The 20,493-nt window shown below is 36.2% G+C and overlaps 1 protein-coding gene across 1 annotated transcript in view; it reads left to right on the top strand.

Moving 5' to 3' along the window:
- KLF12 (KLF transcription factor 12) overlaps positions 1–11,554 on the top strand; it is a 687,410-nt gene extending 675,856 nt beyond the window's left edge. The window contains exon 6 of the mRNA XM_074191810.1: positions 11,421–11,554. Within this exon, the coding sequence (XP_074047911.1) occupies positions 11,421–11,539 (119 nt within the window). The 3' untranslated portion in view covers positions 11,540–11,554. The remainder of the gene's footprint in view (positions 1–11,420) is intronic.
- The last annotated feature ends 8,939 nt before the right edge of the window (positions 11,555–20,493 follow it).

Below are 20,493 nucleotides of genomic sequence, written 5' to 3'. Positions count from 1 at the left end.
AACAATAAATTTTATTTTATAAAAGCCTTCATGCAAATGCTTACATTCACCAATTTCCCCATCACCCATAGTTTTTTGTTTTATTTTGTTTTTGCAAGGCAATGAGGTTAAGTGATTTGCCCAAAGTCACACAACTAGGTAATTATTAAGTGTCTGAGGTTGGATTTGAACTCAGGTACTCCTGACTCAAGAGCTGGTGCTCTATCCACTTGAGCCATCTAGCTGCCCCCATCACCCATAGTCCTTAAGACAATTAAGAAATTGTCCTTGTCTTCAGACATATTTTGCTTGGAATTTGTGGGACAAAGTCTAATTTGAATCTGACTCAAATTTGTGGTTTTCCAAATCCAGTTCAGTGATCACCATACCCAATCAACTGGTGGCCAACTTTCTGGTGTTGAACTTCTCTTTACTTATGCTAGTCCTCCATCAGCAGAACCTCTCTGTAGTTAGACCCATATTTGAATCTTTTCAGTGTGGAAGATAATTTTCACAATCAGCTTCGAACCTCCAAATGTCCACATTAACAGAAGAATCAGATCCAATTTGACTATACCTAACAAAAGGAGATTGATTTATATGAATGTTAACTATTGCTATTAACATAACAAGGACAGAGGAGGAATGATTATGACATTCTGAGACTCTAAAGTGGTTTTGATTTTGGGTTCAGTCAATCAGTTAAAATAACTTCAGATTCAGGTACTTTATATAGAGGCTTAAATTCTCATCTCCAACTTCAGTATTCATATTTTCAAGATTTTCATTTATTCACTTAAAGTGACAGAATAGAAACTTCCTCTCCTTTGAGACAGAAGGTGGATCTATGATTTCTTTGATACAGATATATAGAAAGTTAGGAATCTCTTCTCCCAGTGCAGGCTGACAATTTCTTGACAGTTAAAGAAATTTCCTCTGACTTAAGAGAGGCACTCAAAGAACAAAGAAATTAAATGATCTGTTCAGTGTCATATTGCCATGATTAATGAGACAGACCAGTTCTCTATCTGCAACATCACACTATCACTCATTCCTTTGAGAGGTTTTTTAAAAATTTAATTATTAATTTATTTTTTAAAATTTAATTATTTATTTATTTTCATCCATTTCATCCATTTTCATCCAGTTACAAAATTTCTCTCCACCCTCCCTTCCCACTCTCCTCCCCCCAGCGGGGAATAGTCAGGTTAGCATTTTACATAAATATTTTGTTAAACATATTTACAAATTAGTCTTTTTTGGCATGAGGAATTAGGATTAAGGGAAAGAGATACAGAGATAATTTTTATAAAGTGTTCATCAGATTCAGAAGGGTTGTTTTTTTCCCTGTGTGTTTGATTTGGCTTTGTCTTTTTTCCCTTTGGTTGGGTCCATAACCAGTCAAATACAGTTGTCCTAGCTCTCTAGATTGTTGAGACGAGTTGCTTCCATCAAGTTTGTTCATCTCATAATGTTGTTGATTGTTCTCTTGGCTCTACTTTCACTCAGCATCAGATCCCATAAGTCATTCCATGCTTCTCTAGAGTCCAGCCTTTTATGGTTTCTTATAGAACAACAGTATACCATAGTATTCATGTCCCATAACTTGTTTAGCCATTCCCCAGTTGATGGGCATCCCCTCAATTTCCAATTCTTTGCCACTACCAAAAGAGCTGCTATGAATATTTTGGAACATGTAGAACTTTTCCCATTTTTTTTTACATTTCTTCTGGGTATAGTACTAGAATTGGAATTGCTGGATCAAAGGGTATGAACAGTTTTATTGCTCTTTAGGCATAGTTCCATATTGTTTTCCAGAAAGGTTGGATCCATTCACAATTCCATGAGCAATGCATCAATATCCTAATCCTCCCAAGACCTCTCCGATATTGATCATCCCTTTTTCTCATCTAGGCTAATCTAATAGGTGTGAGATGTTGCCTCATTGTTGTTTCAATTTGCATTTCTCTAATCAATAGGGATTTGGAGCATTTTTTCATAGGATTATATATAACTTTAATTTCTTCATTTGAAAACTGTCTGTTCATATCCTTTGAGAGAAGTTTGTTTATTTATCTTGGTTGGTGTTTTTGCTTCAAGTGTTTCATTGAATAAAAGATCCCTTGACTATCTCAAAAACATTCAGGCGTATCATTTTATGATTGACTTTTGTTGTTTGTATTTTATTTAAGAAAACCATGACATCAAGGAGATGATGCCATGCCATGCACGTGAATTGGATTTGAATAAAGAGTTGCTGCACTAAGCTACCAGTCTTACTTTCTCTTCTGACCAGATATGAATCAGGATGCTTAGAGATGACTCTGGATGTGAGATAGTCAGAGTTAGGTGATTTGACCAAGGTCACTTAGCTAATAAGTATCTGAGGTCACATTTGAACTCAGGTCTTTCTGCCCACTGTGCCATCTAGCTACCCAGATTAAAGTGCGAATAGACCAAAAAAAAAATATGCAAGTAGCTATTAGATTTCATTAAGTGAGACATTAGATCACATCAAATGAGGCAGAAAAGAAATGTATTTATTACAGCCAATTTTCTACCATAAAGCAAAAGCAAATAATAAAATTTGGACCGCATTGCTGCAAAGAGCAAAGCAATTTAAGAGCTCTCCTGCATTGTCTAGTTGATAAAGTAAAATCTGGACCCCTGGGTTCATTTCCATTTGGATGTTTTCCTACTGGTCTAGCTTTTTAAGGCAATTGGATGAGAATGAATCAAAATATTCTTCAGTGTTCTGTGGTTTAAGAGCAGATATATAACTGCCATTATTGAGCAAGCGAGCAATCTAAGCGAGTCATTACAATTTAAGTACTTCTTAATTCAGAAATACAGGAACTAAATGTAGGCATGAGATTTAAAAGTTCATAATGACATAGATTTAAGTGAGGCATCAAAAGTTATGTTTCAAAATTTGCAATATTGTGATATTCAATTAGTTGTGAAACATCTGGTCTAGGGAGCAAAAAGAAAGAACTATTTGCCTCTGGTCAAAACTCACTGTGGATGACCTCATTTTCAGATCATCCTCCATTTCATTAGTCCTCATTAGAAATTACAAAGACCAGAAATTGTTTTTTCTTTACTCTGGTCTCAAAAGTGAAATATTTGAAAAGGTCTTTCTTTTTCTTCTGAGATATCAGATTCAATAGAAAAACAATTGATCATTTATGTATGTCCCCCCAAAAGAGCACTAGCTTCACTAATAGCCTATGAGTTCCTCCTCTCATCCCTCCATGACTGTACTGTAAAACAGAAACAGGAAATTTGGATAATTATAAAGTCTTCAAGGTCATTCAGATTGAGTCCCAAGGAAAAATGAGTAATTCTTAGGTAGAATATAAACTCCTTGAGGGAAGGGAAACCTTGGTTTATTTTTTTCCCTTCTGTATACCGAACACCAAACACATTACCTAGCCTTTGGGAACTACTTTTGTCAATTGTTTTGTGATTTTTATTTTAGGGTGTTTTTTTTTTTTTTTTGCAAGGCAATGGGGTTAAAGTGGCTTGCCCAAGGCCACACAGCTAGGAAACTGTTAAGTGTCTGAGGTCATATTTGAACTCAGGTACTCCTGACCCCAGGGCTGGTGCTCTATCCTAGCTGCCCCTATTGTTTTGTTGTTGATTGTTTGTTGATTGATTGAAACAAAAGAACTCCAAGAAAGTGAATTTCTCCTGAGACATTTTCAAAGACATTCAAGAGTAAAATGGAAAACCTGGAAGTATCTTAGAATTGGTCCATTTATAGGAAATTCTTAAACATCTGGGGCCATCCTGAAATAGGAATTTAAGTCACCACCCTCTAGGATGTTGTTGCAAGGACTAGAAGTATACCCAAATTCTACTTCCTGAACTTTGGCACTATAGGAAAAAACTCTGGATTTTAAATCAGAAGACTTAGATTCTAATCCTTGCTTTGCCATTTAATTCCTATGTAACCCTGGCAAGACTTTTGACCTCTCCAAGTCTCAACCTCCTCATCCATAAAGCTGCTTAGTTCTATATCTTTGATCCTATTACCTGAGATTAGTATGGGATTCTTGAAATCCCATCTCGAAGACTTAGAAGATTCTATAATAAAGCAGCACATAAACTAAAGTTTCCAAACTCTTCTACAGATCTTAGATAATTGGATACAAGATGAATTAACTTTGAACCCAGAGGCCTGTCCTGAGACCCTTGTAAGGGAGTTGAAGGGCCATGGTGCTGTTCTAACCACTGCTGTTTTCACAAGGATAGGGACAAATATCTGCATGTTTTTGCCAGTTTCACTTGACCAGTGAATAGAAGAACTCAATCCAGGAAGTCTTCCTTAATCCTGGAGCCAGTGATTGGAAATTCACATTTACACATGTGCTACTCATTCTAAAGAGCCATTCTGGGCCAATTTCTGATCCCAGGACATCAGTAACATCCTAGACCAAGTCATCCAAACATCATCATGGCTTGACCCACTCCTTCATTCTGACAACAGAATAAAGTGAAGAATAATCTCCTTGGCAACTCTCTTCAGCTTTGCAGAGAACTTGTCATAAAAGACTGAAGTAGGAGAGGTAAGGAAAAGGGCAGCATGACCTTTTGGTTGCAGTATAGATTCAGTTGTAGTAGATATTCATTGATAAAATAGATAGGAAACACAGTGATCCTACAGAGAGGATAGTATTTACCTAGAATAGGCAAGAACACAGGAAAACATCTTACAAAAATGTATATCCTAGCCATCAGAGATTAATTTGGGTTCACAAATTCCTATTCTAAATTTTAAATGTCCCCTAGGAAGGCTAGGTTTCATTCATATCTTACTGTTAAATAGTTTATGAGATAACCAAGACTTATAATGGGTCAAGAAGTCAGATTCCTCCTATTTCTCTCCTTCCCCCCACCTTCACCATTTAAATTCTATTTCCTTTGGTTCTCAGAAGGGGGCTTTACATATAGAAGAAGCATGTAAATCTTTAAAGTCAGATCAAGACTGTGCTAAATGTGTTCATGGGAATTTTGATTGAATTAAAAAGAAGAGGAATTTGAGGAGAGAGGGCAGGTCTGAGTCTAGTCAGGGATTTTATACAAATAGCACAAGGAAGGTTGGAGAAAATGATAATATTTCAGTTCAATTTATAACAATTTTTTTTGTAATGAATAAGCTCGCAAGGGGGGCGAATATGGAATTTTGCTGAACATTTCACTACTTGGAGGTGGGAGAACTCTTTCTAAAGTGACAGGAAAGTGACAAAGACAATATTTGCCTACTTTGAAATTTTGCCTTGGGCCCTGGCAGCAGGTGGTCTCCCACCAAACATTTGTGGCATAGATTTTCATCCCCTGAATAAAGATTGATATCACATGGACTAGTTGAGAGAGCTAGAAACCTCAACTTCTCTTATTCAGCTCATGTTCTCCAGTTCAGGCCAGTTCAGTTCTGCCTCTCCAGTTCAGGCTCTATCTCCTTGGAAAGGTAAAGATAATGGAACTAGAAAAAGGAGAAAGAGAGAGATGACAGAAGCAGTGGGGTGGGTGGGGGAGCAGGAGGACCACAAACTTGCACCTGTGCCTTCTACCTTCTCTTCCCTTCTCATTATTGTAGGTAGGAACCAATTCAATATTCATGGGATTTTCCATTAGGGACATTTTTATGCCTTGAGAAATGAAGGTCTGCTTTGTTATGCTTTGGGAACTTCAATAAAAGGATATTCCTATGGAACAGTCTTTTTTTCTTTCTTTTCTTTTCTTTTTTTTAGGAACAGAAAGTTTAATACACACATGCAGTTATATAGACATCTATATCTAGATATCTTGTTGTTCAGGTAGGAATAGCACTTGAGATTTTCGAATATCAGCTCTTTGCAGAAATAGAATGCTGCAGAATGTTCACCCTATTACATACTCTGGCAAATAAACATAAAAGCAGCTATTTAAGAATGAGCAGCAGAGACTACACTCTGTAGAAAGCATGGCATTCTAGGATTACAATTATAATTCTACTTTTACAAAATTGAACCGTCTAGCATTGTTAGCCCTAAGTGCCTTTCCCTTAGAGGTTATATAAAAGAATGACGGTATATTGAATGACCTTTAATTATTCAGTTTCCTTCTAAGGATAGTGATCTGTATTCTAGATCCAACTGTCAGAGACTAAATAAGAGAAACTCTAAAAGAATAGTAGCCCAAGAACAAACAAATTAGAAGAGGGGAAGGAAGGAAAAAAAAAACAAACCTTGACCTGTTTCCTTCAGACAGTTTCTCTGGGCTCTTTTAGCATAACTTTTAAAAAATAATTTTTCTTTTGAAATAAATAGTTTTGATAATTCCCTGGTGTGGATTTGGTAGAGGCATATTTGAATTTTATTCCTACAATAACTCTGAGAAGAACAACCAACAGGAAAAGAATGGGCAGTCACCAGAGAGCAATACAGAATCCGTTCTTGTCAGGATTCAACCTCCCTGTGGCAACCTCTAGTTCTTCACAACATTAGGCCGGCAATATGGCCTTTGGTGAGGTCACCTCAGGTGTTTCATGTTATCTCTTCTGTACAATGAGTGAACATTGTAGGGGTAACAAAGTCCTTTAGGTCCCAAGAGACCTATTGGGATAAACTTAGCAAAATGAGCTTGATTCTGCCTCCGTTTTCATCCGGGAGGTTTCTCATTTGTCCCTAAGCTTAGCAGCCCCCAACTCAGCAAGAAGATAGACATTCAGTCGTCTCTCTTCTAGGGTCTCCCGGGACCCTGAGCTAGAAAGGGGGTTCCAGAGAACTGGTCATTAACCATTCCTACTCCCACTCCCATTTTCACCCAATTCTACTCTTACTAAGCCACTTCAGGTATCACATCTCATGTCTGATGTTTGTAGATTGGGGAGCACATTCCAACCTCATACTATGGACTGAAACTACTTAAACTCAAATGTTCTTCACTTTATCCATTCCTACTCCCCCCCCCAAAAGTAATTTTATCCTTTTTCAGGAAAAGGATACTGCCTAAAACTGATGTTTGTTGAGCAGAGATAGATGGTTTTGAGAGAGAGAGAGAGAGAGAGAGAGAGAGAGAGAGAGAGAGAGAAGTTTGGGAGTTAACCAGGCTCTACTGGGGCAATATTTTGAGGTTCAAACTAAGGTCAAGAGAGTTTGTTGGATACAGGAAACATGGAAACCTTTTTTTCTCTTTTCCAAGTCATTTGGTTGGAATAGCCCGCTCCAGGAAAACACTTCCTTATGCTCTAAAGGATGAAAAGAAGCTTCCTACTTATGTAGCATCCAAACGTCCTGGTGAGGAGAAAAGCTTGTTTGTCAAACATCAGGGCCTACCCACCCATATTGACTCATCAGCTGCTGTCTCTGGCTGTCTTGTTCAAATCAGGATTCTCAAAAGAATTGTCACATATTTTAATTGAATTTCTTCCCAGATATTACCTAATCTGACTTATATATTGTTTGTGTTCTTTTCTTCCTTCAATGGGTTTCTTTAAAAAGGGTTTTGGTTTATTGCTAATTTCCTTCTCTTTTCAGACTCTCTTGAAGAGCACGGAATGTGTGTTGGCCTGTAACTTTGGAACTGTATTTATAGGCCTACCATAGTTCAAATGATATTCTGCTTTTGCTTGTTATATTTTTGCCTGGGCTTGATATGTTTTATGAGGTTTTTTTTTTCTATAGTACTGGCATTCATATCTGGCATAGATAAGATTCTGCTTCTTTGTTAATATTCTAGCTGAGTTGTAAGCAGTAATATTTTCTTGATCTTTGTGTGATATTGGAGTTTGTTGTGATTTTTTCTTTTAAATAATTGAAAACGTTTATTTGCATGCCAGAGAGAGTAAAGATTGCATTGAATCCTTTTTTGAAATCTTTTAATATGTATTTGGAGAATGGAATGAGAAGAAGTTGCCAGCCCCTTCATCCTTGAGATCCTAGATACTGTGGGTATGATAGGGATAGGGGTTTTTATCCTCATTCTTGCTACTTGCCAGTTTCCTCTCTGAGCTAACTTAGAACATGAGGAAGGAATCTATGTCTTCTTGTCCGTATCTAACATTGCATGGGATGGGGGGGTGGGGAACTTCCTTCAATCCCTAAATGGATCCATCATTGATTCATGTTTCTTCCCTTCAAAGCAGTGTGACCCCAATTGTGAGGACTAGAATCTCTTCCCTAGAGTGGACCTTCCTAGAATATTAAGGAGAAAAATGAAGTATAATGGAATCAATAAGTTAGTACACTGGCAAGATATAGAATTGGGAATTGTCAGATCAGTCCATGGACATTCAGAACATGCCCATCTTCCCTGAACAGAGCCTGTCCTGATATCAATCCCATAATTCAAACTCTCTGAAGTGGTGGGGATGGTCTTAATTTCCTCATCTACAAAACATGGAAGTTGGATTAGATGACTTCTGGCAATTCCTAGTCCAGTTTATTTATTTATTTATTTATGGGGTTTTTTTTGCAAGGCAATGGGGTTAAGTGACTTGCCCAAGGTCACACAGCTGGTTATTAATTACTGAGGATTTGACCTCAGATCCTCCTGACTCCAGGACTGATGCTCTATCCTCTATGCCAACTAACTGTACCCCTTTTATTTAATTATTGTATTTAGGCTCCCCCTCCAGCTCCGGCAACCTCATTTCTTTCTTGTCCTTCCCCACTCTTACATGTAATCCCTACTATCTTAAAGAGAGACAATTTAGGGTGGCTGAACAGAGTAAGGAGAATCTAAGTTCAAATTCATTCTCTGACAAACACCTTCTTTTGGGCAAATCATATAACCTCTCAGTGCCCTCAAATAACTCAAGACTGCAAGTTGTGGAACAGTTGCTGATCTGCTTTGCTTGAGGGAATTTCCTCATGCAGAGTTCTCTCTGTAGCAATGAAGTCACAGGTCCCAAATTAGCTCTTTGGAGGAAAGATGCTTTATTAACTCAATTTGACTTTACTGGAGCCATGATTTTAATAATTCATGTCATAGACCCCATTCTTTTCAACAGAAGCCATGGCTTGAGAAAGTATGATTGGGAGAAAAATGTTTCCCATGATTTATTTCTAGTTTTAAAGTTGTAACTAGTTCCCCCCATTGGGAACAGTGAAGACAACAGAGGCAGATTACTGTACATTTTTCCCTTTCACATCCTAACTTTCCCCACCAGAGGTTTCAATTTATTTCAGGTTGGCATAAGAAATTAAATGGGAATTTTGGGGAGTTTTGTGAAAGCCACAGATGACACTCAAAGGCCAGCAACTGCCATAAAACCAAAGACCAAATACTTAACCCAAATTTAACAATAAGATACTGTAAACACCACATAAAAAAAAAGGAAAAAATAGACTTCTCTAGTGCGAAAAGAGGGCTAAATTTTTTTTTAACTTGGGTTTTCCAGATTATGGGGACATTGCTCCCTTAAACCCTGAGATACAGAATGGATGACTGTTTAAATAGTCAAATCTGGTGTTTTTGTTTTGTTGTCTGTTTCTTCTTTAATAGTTGAGAGATTCAATCTAGATGGGGGAAGGTGAAATAAATTTGACATAAAGGCTAGCATAGAAGTATTTTTTAAATTGTAATTATTTCAAAAACATTTGTTTAAAAGGAATGGCAAAGGCAATAACATCAGAAACAAAACTTAGCTAGCTCTCTTACTACTCGAAAATGGAATACACATTCAATAGCTCTTTGGGAGGAAGTCTGAATCAGAGAGAGTACTTTCTATACTGGTGGGACCAAAATGAATGGCACCTAAATGGGTTTTATTTGCATCCCAGATCCTGGTAAGTGTTTTATATGCATTTGTCACTGTTATTAATGTAATCACATAAAAACTTCTCCAGTTCTAAAATGCTTTCAAGGGGGCTATTCAGTCCTCTGATAAAGCTTGCTTCTGTAGATTTTCCTTCTCTTTCAAAATGAGCAGAAATGATAGACAGGCACTGGAACTTGTCTTTATGAAATAGTTGAAGGAAAGAAAAAGAATATGCCAATTACTAAGGCAAACTGATAACGGCTATTTTAAAGGGACTTCCATAAAACAAATATTTTTTCAGCTAATTAGTGATTTCAATAATAAAAATATAAGCTAGTATTTATGTAGTTCTTTAAGGTTTGAAAAATACTTTGGGGGCAGCTAGGTGGTGCAGTGGATAGAGCACCGACCCTGGAGTCAGGAGTACCTGGGTTCAAATCTGGCCTCAGACACTTAATAATTACCCAGCTGTGTGGCCTTGGGCAAGCCACTTAACCCCATTGCCTTGTAAAAACCTAAAAAAAAAAAAAAGAAAAAAAAGAAAAATACTTTCCAAGTATTATCTCATTGGATCCTCTCAACAACCCTAGGAATTAGGAGCTATTATTATCACCTTCATTTTGTACATGAGAAAACGAATGTAGAGAGAATTTAAGCAACCAACCTAGAGTTACACGGCTTGAAAGTGTCTGAGACAGGATTTGAATTCAGGTGTTCCTGACTCCATGTCTCGGGCTCTCAACCAAGGCATATTAGGAGCTCTTTTGCAATTTAGTCTAGAGAGTAGCTGGAGTAGTGACGTAGTAAATATAGTGATTTCTACAGAATCTTAAAGCTGATGTGTGTGTCAGAGAAAGGCTTGAACCCTGGTCTTACTGACTGAATATTCATTATACTATGCTGTCTCTTTTTATATACACATTTGTAGATAATGGATAAATATGCAATATCCATGCATTTTTAAGCTATTAAAGTTTTAAATTAATAAAACTTCAAACTGCAATAAGACTTCTAGTACACTCTATATATCAAATATTAATGTCCCTTTACTAAAGTCCTACCCCCAAAGCTTCATGTGAAATGACCTTGGATTATGAAAGTCTATTCTAAAGGAATGCATGTTCTAGCACATCCTAGTTGAAAAGATTATAGATTGTATGCTTGTCACTCAAGGAATTGTCAAATTAAATTTGGAGAGGCACATCATGTAAAGACTGATCAAGGGGTGATGATTATTTTTTGCCAGAACAATTCAAGAAGATCATATCATATATTTAGAGCTGGAAAGGATAGTAGACATCATATGTACAATTCTTTGTTTTACAGAAGAGGAAACCAAGGTCCAGAGAGTTTAAGTGATTCTTCAAAATCATATAAAAATAAGGAAAACAACTGGAATTTCAACCCAGAGCCCTTTGTCATCAAATATAGCCCCTATTCTACTATATAATCTATATTCCTTCTTTTGAAGAACTGAAATAATATGGATGTTGAATCCCTTCTCATTATTCTCCTGTTTTATTTTTTCTTGATTCAGGGTCATCTATTTGCCTTGATGAGGGTTATCCTTTTCAGTCTACCAGTCCCCAAGGTGCTTAAATGGTATTAGAGATACAGGAAAGGAGAAATTATATGGTACCATTAGATAAGCAATATCTTAGCTGGTCTTTGTAGCTGTCGCACTCTTTTTCAGGAAAAGCAGCAAACTCCAGAGCACCAACCTTGCTTCCATCCTATCTGCTGCCATCCAGAAGAGGCCAGCCAGTTTGGTTACTACAGCTGCAGTTGGGTAAGCTCAGGAAACCTCAATAGTATCCAGACTATAGTCCTTGCATCTAACATACCTCCTGAAGCCAATCACCATGAGGAGTAATCTTTGTGTTTGTGAAGTGAAATCTGGCAATTGTAGGTCCTACCTCCATAATATTATAGTATGGGGCAGCTGGGGTGCATTGGATAGAACGCTGGGAATGAAGTCAGAAAGATTCATCATTCTTTGTTCAAATCTAACTTCAGACACTTTCTAGCTGGGTAATCCTGGGCAAGTCATTTAACCTTGTTTGCCTCAGTTTCTTCATTTGTAAAATGAGCTAGAGAAGGAAATGGCAAACCTCTCTAGCATCTTTGACAAGAAAACCCTTAATGAGGTCATGAAAAATTAGATATGATCTATAAAATGACTGAACAACAGCCTCTACAGTTACTGGAGACCTAGAAAACAAAGTTCTCACAATCAAAGTCTTTTGAATATTTCAGAAGATGTGGTAAAAATAACATTAAAGATTCTATCTTGCTATTATATCTTGAAGACCATTTCCATTTGATTTGCAACTGAAACTCTCTCTGTATGTTCTTTCCCTCATGAGATTATAAGATTCTTGTTTGAATTTTTGTACTCCTATTACTTAGCATGGTGCTTTGCCTAGATTAATTACTTAATAGATAGATGAAACATGAATTCAATGTTCATTACCTGCCAGTTGTAATGCAAAGTGGATACCAATGGAGGATACCAATACATAAAAATAAAACAGTCCCTACCACCAAGGAGTTGAGCTGGAGTGTTGTTTTGCTTTGTTTTTGTTTTATCCATTTATTCATTAGGAGAACAACTAGAAAATGACTAGAGGTTTATTCTTCTTAATTGAAGGTTTGGAGTAATGACTCTGTCTATGACTTGCTTTTTGTATCATAGGTCAATGTAGGGCATATTAGTAGACAGTTTGACTGTCAGAAGGGAGGGGCAATTCTCCCACTTCTTAAAATAGAGTACATAGCTGTTTTAAGTGTCCTTGGGAGCCTTGAAAACATTCTGACCCCATCACTGGGCGGATCAAACTCAATTTTGGTAAAATGATGGAAATTCCTTGGATGAAAGGATACATTATTTATAAAAGTAAAAAAAAACCATTAGTAATTCTAAATATTTTGATTGAATCCAAAAGTTAGGATTATTATTTTTTTATAAACAACTCAAACAAACTTAAATTCCAAAGTTCCCTACATCTGAAAGTTATTTCTCCACATAATAAAGGTTATAACGATCCACTTGGGAGAGGATTTATCGCAGGCATTGTAAGAATAAAATGGCATAAAAGCAGTTACTGTGTCATCTTTGAACTCGGGGCAAATGAGCTACATTTGCAAAAAACAGAAACATAAAGGGGGGGATCATTTACAAGATTCGAAGACAACCAAACCCCAGCACAAAAGAAAATATTTGAAAAGAAAGGCTGCTGTGATGTGTGACAGTCAGTGTAAGGAATAATTTAAAAAGAAATCTATTTATTGGAAGTCATGAAGTAGGAACTAACTATTTTGCTTCCTTGATTTATTTTAAGGGATACCTTTTACACATTATATATTGTCTCCTTTAATTTTTGTGATAGTTTTTAAGGAACCTTTATTTCTTCATTTTAAAGACCATGAAACAGAGGCTATTGAAAACAAAGCAGAAAATCATCTAGGTTAACCAAATTGTAAACACATGCATTAACAGAATTTTACAGTAGTACAAGAAATGATGAATATGAAGAATAGAGAAATGGACAGGAGATGATTTACAAATTGAAAAAAGTGAATGAAGAAGTTCCAAGATGAAAGTTAAAAAAATGATAATGATAAGAATAATAGTAATTAGCATTTATATAGCACGTGCTACACACCAGTGTTTTATTAAAGCACTTTACAGGTATTATCTCATTTGACCCTCAACAACAAAAGGTAGGTGCTATTATTAGCCTCATTTTACATATGAGGAAACAGAGGTCTCATGATTTCTCCAGTGAGCATTCCTAGTGAGCATCTGAGGTCAGATTTGAACTTAGTTCTTTCTGACTCCAGGTCTGGCACTATATAAATGTCCTGTGCCACCAGCCATGTTTAGAAGAATTAAAGAAGTAGAGAAATATTTTGTCGGCAGAGTTGTGAACTATGTTAGTCTGAGCATCATGAAAATCTGTTTAGATTGATGCTAACAGTATAGCTAAAACATCTATATGAGATCCTACTGCTAGGCAAATATTCTAATGACAAAAAAAGAAAGGTCTTATATAGAAGAAAATATATAAGCACTGGAAATAAAATTGATCCCTATTGATGTCGGAATGGCTCAATAAACTGTGGGATGTAAATGTAATGGAATATTAGTGTGCTCTAAGAAATAATGAACACAAAGAATGAAAATAAGCATGGGACAACTTATATGCACTTAAATGAAATAAAGTAAGCAGAACCAAAAAAATATCCTCGTAACAAAATAAAAAATGAATATGAAATAATAACCAAATAATAACCAAAACTTTTCCATTCTTTGAAGAAGAAGGGTACCATAAAAGTGGAACAATGCATACAATATAGGACTTGGTTGATATATTATTTAGTTTTGCTACATTTTCCTCCTTTGTTATATGAGTCCATCTGAATATGTAGTAAGAAAAACAAAAATAATAGATTTTTTAAAAAAGTTTACACAATAACTTGACTAGTTAGAATTCAAGTGTCCCAAGTCTAAATCCTTGTCTATTAAAGCATTTTTTTAGCTCTTCTGGGCTGCATCATCCAACAAAAACTTGTCAAGGAACACATATAAAACTTAATGTGGCCCATAGTATCAATAAGTATACTAATAATGTAATAAAATATAGTAAAATTAATGAATATAATTATAAAATATTTACTTTTTAAGCAAAAAAAAAGAGCATGACATTTTTAATGTGATACTGAGCTTGTATTTTTCGATAACAGTGCATCTATATCTGGTTTGATAGAGATAGTGGTTATGCAAAGAATATTTTCAAGGTGCTCATTTGAAATTCTTGTTCTATTTTTACTTTTTGTATGCTTCTTAGGGGAAAAAGTTGCTCACAAATATATGTAGTCCCCAAAAGAGATGTCATGAACAAGTCTTGTTTGTGAAATGCTGAATTTTTTTCCTTAGTCAGGTACAACTTATCAACAGATTCAATAAAGACACTTGAATAAATTTTTCTTTAAATTTCATATCTGATTGCAATTCAATATATTCTATTTGCAACTTTTCAGGTAACATGTTAATTATCAACTGAGAATGGAGTAGCAAATATACAGAAATGTAGCTGGTATTTTCTAATCTGCTCTCACAAAAACAGCAATTTTTGGTTATTTTTTCATATAACATTTCAAAATAAAGATCCTAATTCCTATAATTCATATTTTTAAAATAAAAACAAATAAATAAAAACTCCCATGATCTATGAGTCTACACAATATTAGTTGCATGTAAAAAGTTGAACTGTGTTGGTACATGTGCTACTTCATTTTTTGGTTACATGATGCAGGATGCATGAATAATTGGACATATCTCCTTTAAAGTGTACCATCATGGTACATGAATACTATGGAATATTATTGCTCTATAAGAAACCATAAGTAGTTAAACTCTAGAGAAGCATGGAATGAGTTATAGGATCTGCTGCTGAGTGAAGGGAGCAGAACCAAGAGAACAAAGTACACATCAACAACAACATTGTGAGATGTACAGCCTTGATGGAAGCAGCTCCTCTCAGCAGTTCAGAGAGCTAGGACAACCGTATTAGATCAGCTATGGACAATGTTACCTTCAACCAGAGGAAGAAAAACAAAGCAAAATAAAAAAAAAAAAGAAAAAGAAAAAGAGAAAAACCAATCCTTCATAATCTGATGAACACTTTATAAAAATTATCTCTTATGTATCTCTTTCCCTTAATCTAATTCCTCATATTGAAAATGACTAATAGATAAACATGTTTATCCAAAATATGTTTGTACAATGCTAACCTGACTGCCCGCTGAGGGGAGGGAGGGTGGGAAGGGAGGGTGGAAGGAAATTTTGTAACTTAAAAATATACACATGCATATAGATGAAAAATAATTAATTTTAAAAAAAAATAAAGCATACCATCAAACTAGGAGTGTGGCCCACTCTACAAAGTGTTTGATCATCGTTCTCCTTATACTGTATCAGCACTCATTTTTTATAATTTTCTTGCAATATAAAATTGAAATTTTATACTTAATGGGTTATGAACAACATTAATGGGGGGGTACAAGGAAGAATTCTAAAGGATATTAAAAAGATGGATGAAGGGGGATCAGGTTGGAACAGAGACTACTTGAAATTTGAATCCTATATTACAATAGAGAAAATGAGTATGTCTACAATTCATTTAATTTTGCAGTAATGGGTGATTGTGGTTGGATGAAGAAGTGACTGAAGCAGTACTCACTGAAACAGGCCCTTTAGGAGACCAGAGCTAGAGTCAAAAACAGGGAATGGAAAGACTCAGAACTGCCACAGGGTCATGATGAGCGTATTAGCCATAGAAACACCATTGTCACTTCTGTTGCTCTGATCGCTGATTGCCCTTCCCTGACCCTGTGGTGTTAAACATTAGCATCATCATTATTTATATGTTACCAACTATTTTATGTTACCTTATCTAATTTGATTCTCATAATAATTCTGGATGGTAGGTAGTCTTCTTAAACCCATTTTACATATGGGGAAACTCTGGCTTAGAAAAGTTAAGTTATTTGCCTATGCCCACACAACGCCCAGAAGAGAAAGGGGTGGGATGCAAATCCAGGTCTCTCCTTACAAATCCAACTTTTTCCCCACTATGGCAGTTTGCGATTTGAAATCTATCTCTAACACTTTCTGGCTACAGTAAATGACCAAGGACAAATTGGTCTCTCAGAATAGTTTCTTCCTTTGCAAAATTAGATAATAATATAACACAGTCCCTTTCTCACAGGGTTGCTGTGAGATTCAAATGATATAAGATATGTAAATGCTAGAAATTATTATTCTTAGCCTTCAAGTTCCCTAGGCTGTGACAGGGAAGTCAAGTCTTTGCGTCAATTTAATCCCAGTCACTAATCCCAGGACTTCTGGGGCCAAACCTTTGGAAGGTTTGATGGGTAGATGAATTGAGCAGAACCAAGGTTGATGGAATAAAACAAGTCTGAACAGAGAGAAACAATGAATAAAAGTCAGAAGAGCAATGGAGTGGGGAGCCCAGGAATTGGAAGCAAGGAAAGGAAACCTGGGAAACTGGTTAGATTAAGTAACCTAATTTAGATTTTTTTAAATTAGTAATTTGATGTGTTTTTATACTCTAAATATGGGACTTCAGCTCTGAAGATTAGCTTTCTCTTTGTATTTTATCTCCTTCATTGTTGGTATTTGTCATTGTAACTTTTTACCCTTTCTTATGAGGTAATGTTTTCAGGTAGTTCAAGGAGAATAGGAATCATGTGGGTCCTGTTCCCAGCTTCGGGAACTTGGCAGTTTGTTCTGAGTTTCATTTGGAGTTCTCAGGTCAAAGAAATCAAGTGAGAGAGGTATTCATGCAAACACCCAGTGTTTTTCTGTGGATAGAAAGCCTCCTTCATTTATTTATTTTAGATTTGCAAAAATGTTCCCGTCTCAGGAGCCTAAGGGCATGTTAACAATACAAAAATTCAAGACTCATTTTAAAAAAAAAACCACCTTTCAGAACACTTCATCATCCTTGTGCAATAGGACTCTCCCTACCAATCTGGAAAAGTTAAGATAAGCAGACAAGGTAGACATGGTTTCCATTATTCCCTTCAGGCCAATGAATAGAAAACTGCAGTGCAAATCTACAAGCAAAGTCTGGTCTCACTGGAAATGGGACTGACCCATGTTTATCTTATCACGGGGAAAAAAGGATAATGGCTGCCATATTTAGTTGTAGACTCAACGGAGGGGTTTTTTTCCCTTTATTTTCTTAGATCCATTTTTAAAGTAGGTCAGAACTGCCTTGTTACCATGACATCTGTGATTTTTTTCTTTGATAATTTTCACCTCTTCCTACTAAGTTTATCACTTATTGTACTTCATTGTTAAGATGACATCAGCAGACAAATACTGTTGCTTAAATTTGACCAATATTTGAATTGACAGACAAATAAAATATTGGCTTGGCTTTGCTGGGGAGAAGGAATTGACTATTAATAATGAAGACTAAGCTTTCTTATTAATATTCTAGTATGAATATTAGGCCTTAAGTAAAGACAGAATCATGATTAGCAATTTTTATGCCTGGGTCCGCTGCTGGGTGGGGGCAGCTAGGTGAGCAGCTAGAGGGAGTACTAGACCTGGGGTCAGGAAGGCTCATCTTCCTAAATTGAAATCTGACCTCAGACATTTATTAGTTGTGTGACTTAGAGACAGTCACTTAACCCAGTTTGCCTCAGTTTCCTTATTTGTAAAATGAGTTGGTGAAGGAAATTGCAAATTACTCCATTACCTTTGCCGAGGAAATGCCCAATGGAGTCATGAAGAGACAGACACGTCTGAAAATGACCAAACAAAACCAACAATTGTTGGATGGAAAGGGGAGAAAGGAGTTGGGGGTGGGGAGGAGGAGGGGAAGAGGGCATAATCTAAGGTGAGGGACAAAATCCATCCTAGAATACCATGAGATTTCTGTGAAACTAAGAGACTTGGTTTACACTAGAGAATAGAGTGAGTGAATAGAATCTGGGAAAAGAGGATTAGGGGTGGATAACAGCTAAATGGAAGGAAAGCAGGCAACAAGGGAGGGGGATTGGACTCAGATTGCAGTTACTGGAAGAGGAAGGATAATTCCACAACTACAGTAGCCACAGACTGGTATGGGCAGGAGGAGAAGGCTATTGCAGGAGGCAATAAATACCATCTCCTCTTTGTGTGGAACTAGACAGAGGGAAAAAAAACATAAAGCGTATTTAGATATTTACCACTCATTTACCAATGCACCCCGTTGGAGGAAGGAATGGCAAGAAGAGAGGTGATCTATCCAATTATGATTGTGTTAGTCAATTTTAGTTTTTTAAGAAGGGATTGTGTGTGATAGGAATAGGGGAAAGCAAATACTTCTGATAATCCATTAGCTCCAAATTTGACACTCAACATTCTTGAAATCCTTTGATTTAGGACTTGGTTTTTGTTTGTTTGCTTGTTTTGCATATTGGCAAAGATAATTTTAACTTATTACATTTTTTTTAGATTGTAGTGTATGGAGGGTTGGGGTCAGGGATGGAAGTGTAATCAGACTATGGCACAAGTTATCTCATATTTGAGGTTGTCTGGAGGTGTTAAATTAGTTGAATTAGCAAATAAATAGTGAAATCAGTTATTTCAAATAAATTTTTAATAATGTCAGCAGGCTGTCTAGTTTCTTCCTTGACATAATAGCAATGAAAGAGCTCAACAATAATAGCTGACCTTTATCCATTGCTTTAAATCTAGTTGCTTTATCTCATTTCTTATCCTTTTGGACATCAAAGCAGCATTTGACATTGTTAACTACACTCTCATCCTAGGTATTTTCTCCTCCTGGGTTTTCATGACAGGTCTCCTGGTTGAACTCCCCTCTTTCTGTTCGGGTCTTCTCAGTCTGTTTCACTATGACAGAACCCATACCTTGGTCTCTAGTTGCAGGAGTTCTCTAAGGTTCTGTCTCAAGTTTTTTGCTTTTTTTTTTCATTCTTTGTACTAGAGGTGTCCACAATATTTCCTAGTGCATCCTGAACCAGAGAAAAATATAATTGGGAAATAGTTAACAAAATAAATGAAAATGTAAAAGAATGTAGAGAATGTTATTGTTACTTTTGAAGTCACCATAGGGATCAATTTGACCCCACTGTTCTATATTCCCTCTAGTAGTAAATTTATTAGCTCCAAAAATGTTAATGACTCCTAAATCTATATATTTTGTTCTAATTTTTCTCCTGTATTCTAGTTCCCCACCTCTAACTGCATGCTGGCTAATGGGTACAACATGATATGGTGGAAAGATATTTGAAGTCAGAGGACATGGATTTCCATTCCAGTTCTGAAGATTCTGGTTTTTAAGGAGTTATTGTCTTCAGTGTTTTTTGTATCTCTGTTATCAAACCATTAATTTTCTTGCATAGGTCTTATTTCTTTTCTTGATTTTTTCTTCTACTATTATTATTTGCTTTATAAAATAATTTTTTGCTTTTTTAAAAAAATCTCTTTATGGTGTGAGCTCTTTTCAACCTAAACCAAATTTGAAAAAATGGAATGTCTAGCCTAAAGAGTCATTGCACACTCTCCTGTTCCATTGGAAAGTTGGAGCAGGGGGTGGGCTAGGTAGAAGTTTTCACTATTGATCCTGACTATCTTCCAGGACGCATTTCAAGCAGCTATCCATCATCCTGAGGAATGAGGGTGGAGAAGAGATTTGAATCTCAGGAGGAACAGTCTTTCAGCTAAGGTATATGTATGTGATAGAACACTATTGTTCTATTGGAAACCAGGAGGGATGGGAATTCAGGGAAACCTGGAAGGACCTGCATGAATTGATGCTGAGCAAGATGAGTAGAACCAGAAGAACTTTGTACACCCTCACAGCAACATGGGGGTGATGGTCAACCTTAATGGACTTTCTCATTCCATCAGGGCAACAATCAGGCACAATTTTGGGCTGTCTGCAATGTAGAATACCATCTGTATCCAGAGAAAGAATTGGGGAGTTTGAACAAAGACCAAAGATTATTATTTTTCATTTTAAAAACCCTTCTTATTATGTAATTTTGCTATCTCTTATACTTTATGTTTCTTCCTTAAGGATATGTTTTCTCTCTCATCACATTCAACTTAGATAAATGTATACCATGGAACCAAAAATAAAGTTGTTATGGGGATGGGGTATTGGGAGGCCTTGGCAAAAAATGCTTTCATTTCTTTGCCATCTTGTCTCTCACTTTAAAAT

This window comes from Macrotis lagotis, chromosome 6, assembly GCF_037893015.1.
Source record: "Macrotis lagotis isolate mMagLag1 chromosome 6, bilby.v1.9.chrom.fasta, whole genome shotgun sequence".
Classification (NCBI taxonomy): domain Eukaryota; kingdom Metazoa; phylum Chordata; class Mammalia; order Peramelemorphia; family Peramelidae; genus Macrotis; species Macrotis lagotis.
The sequence above is the reverse complement of the archived record's forward strand: the minus strand, read 5'-3'. Positions and strand labels throughout refer to the sequence as shown.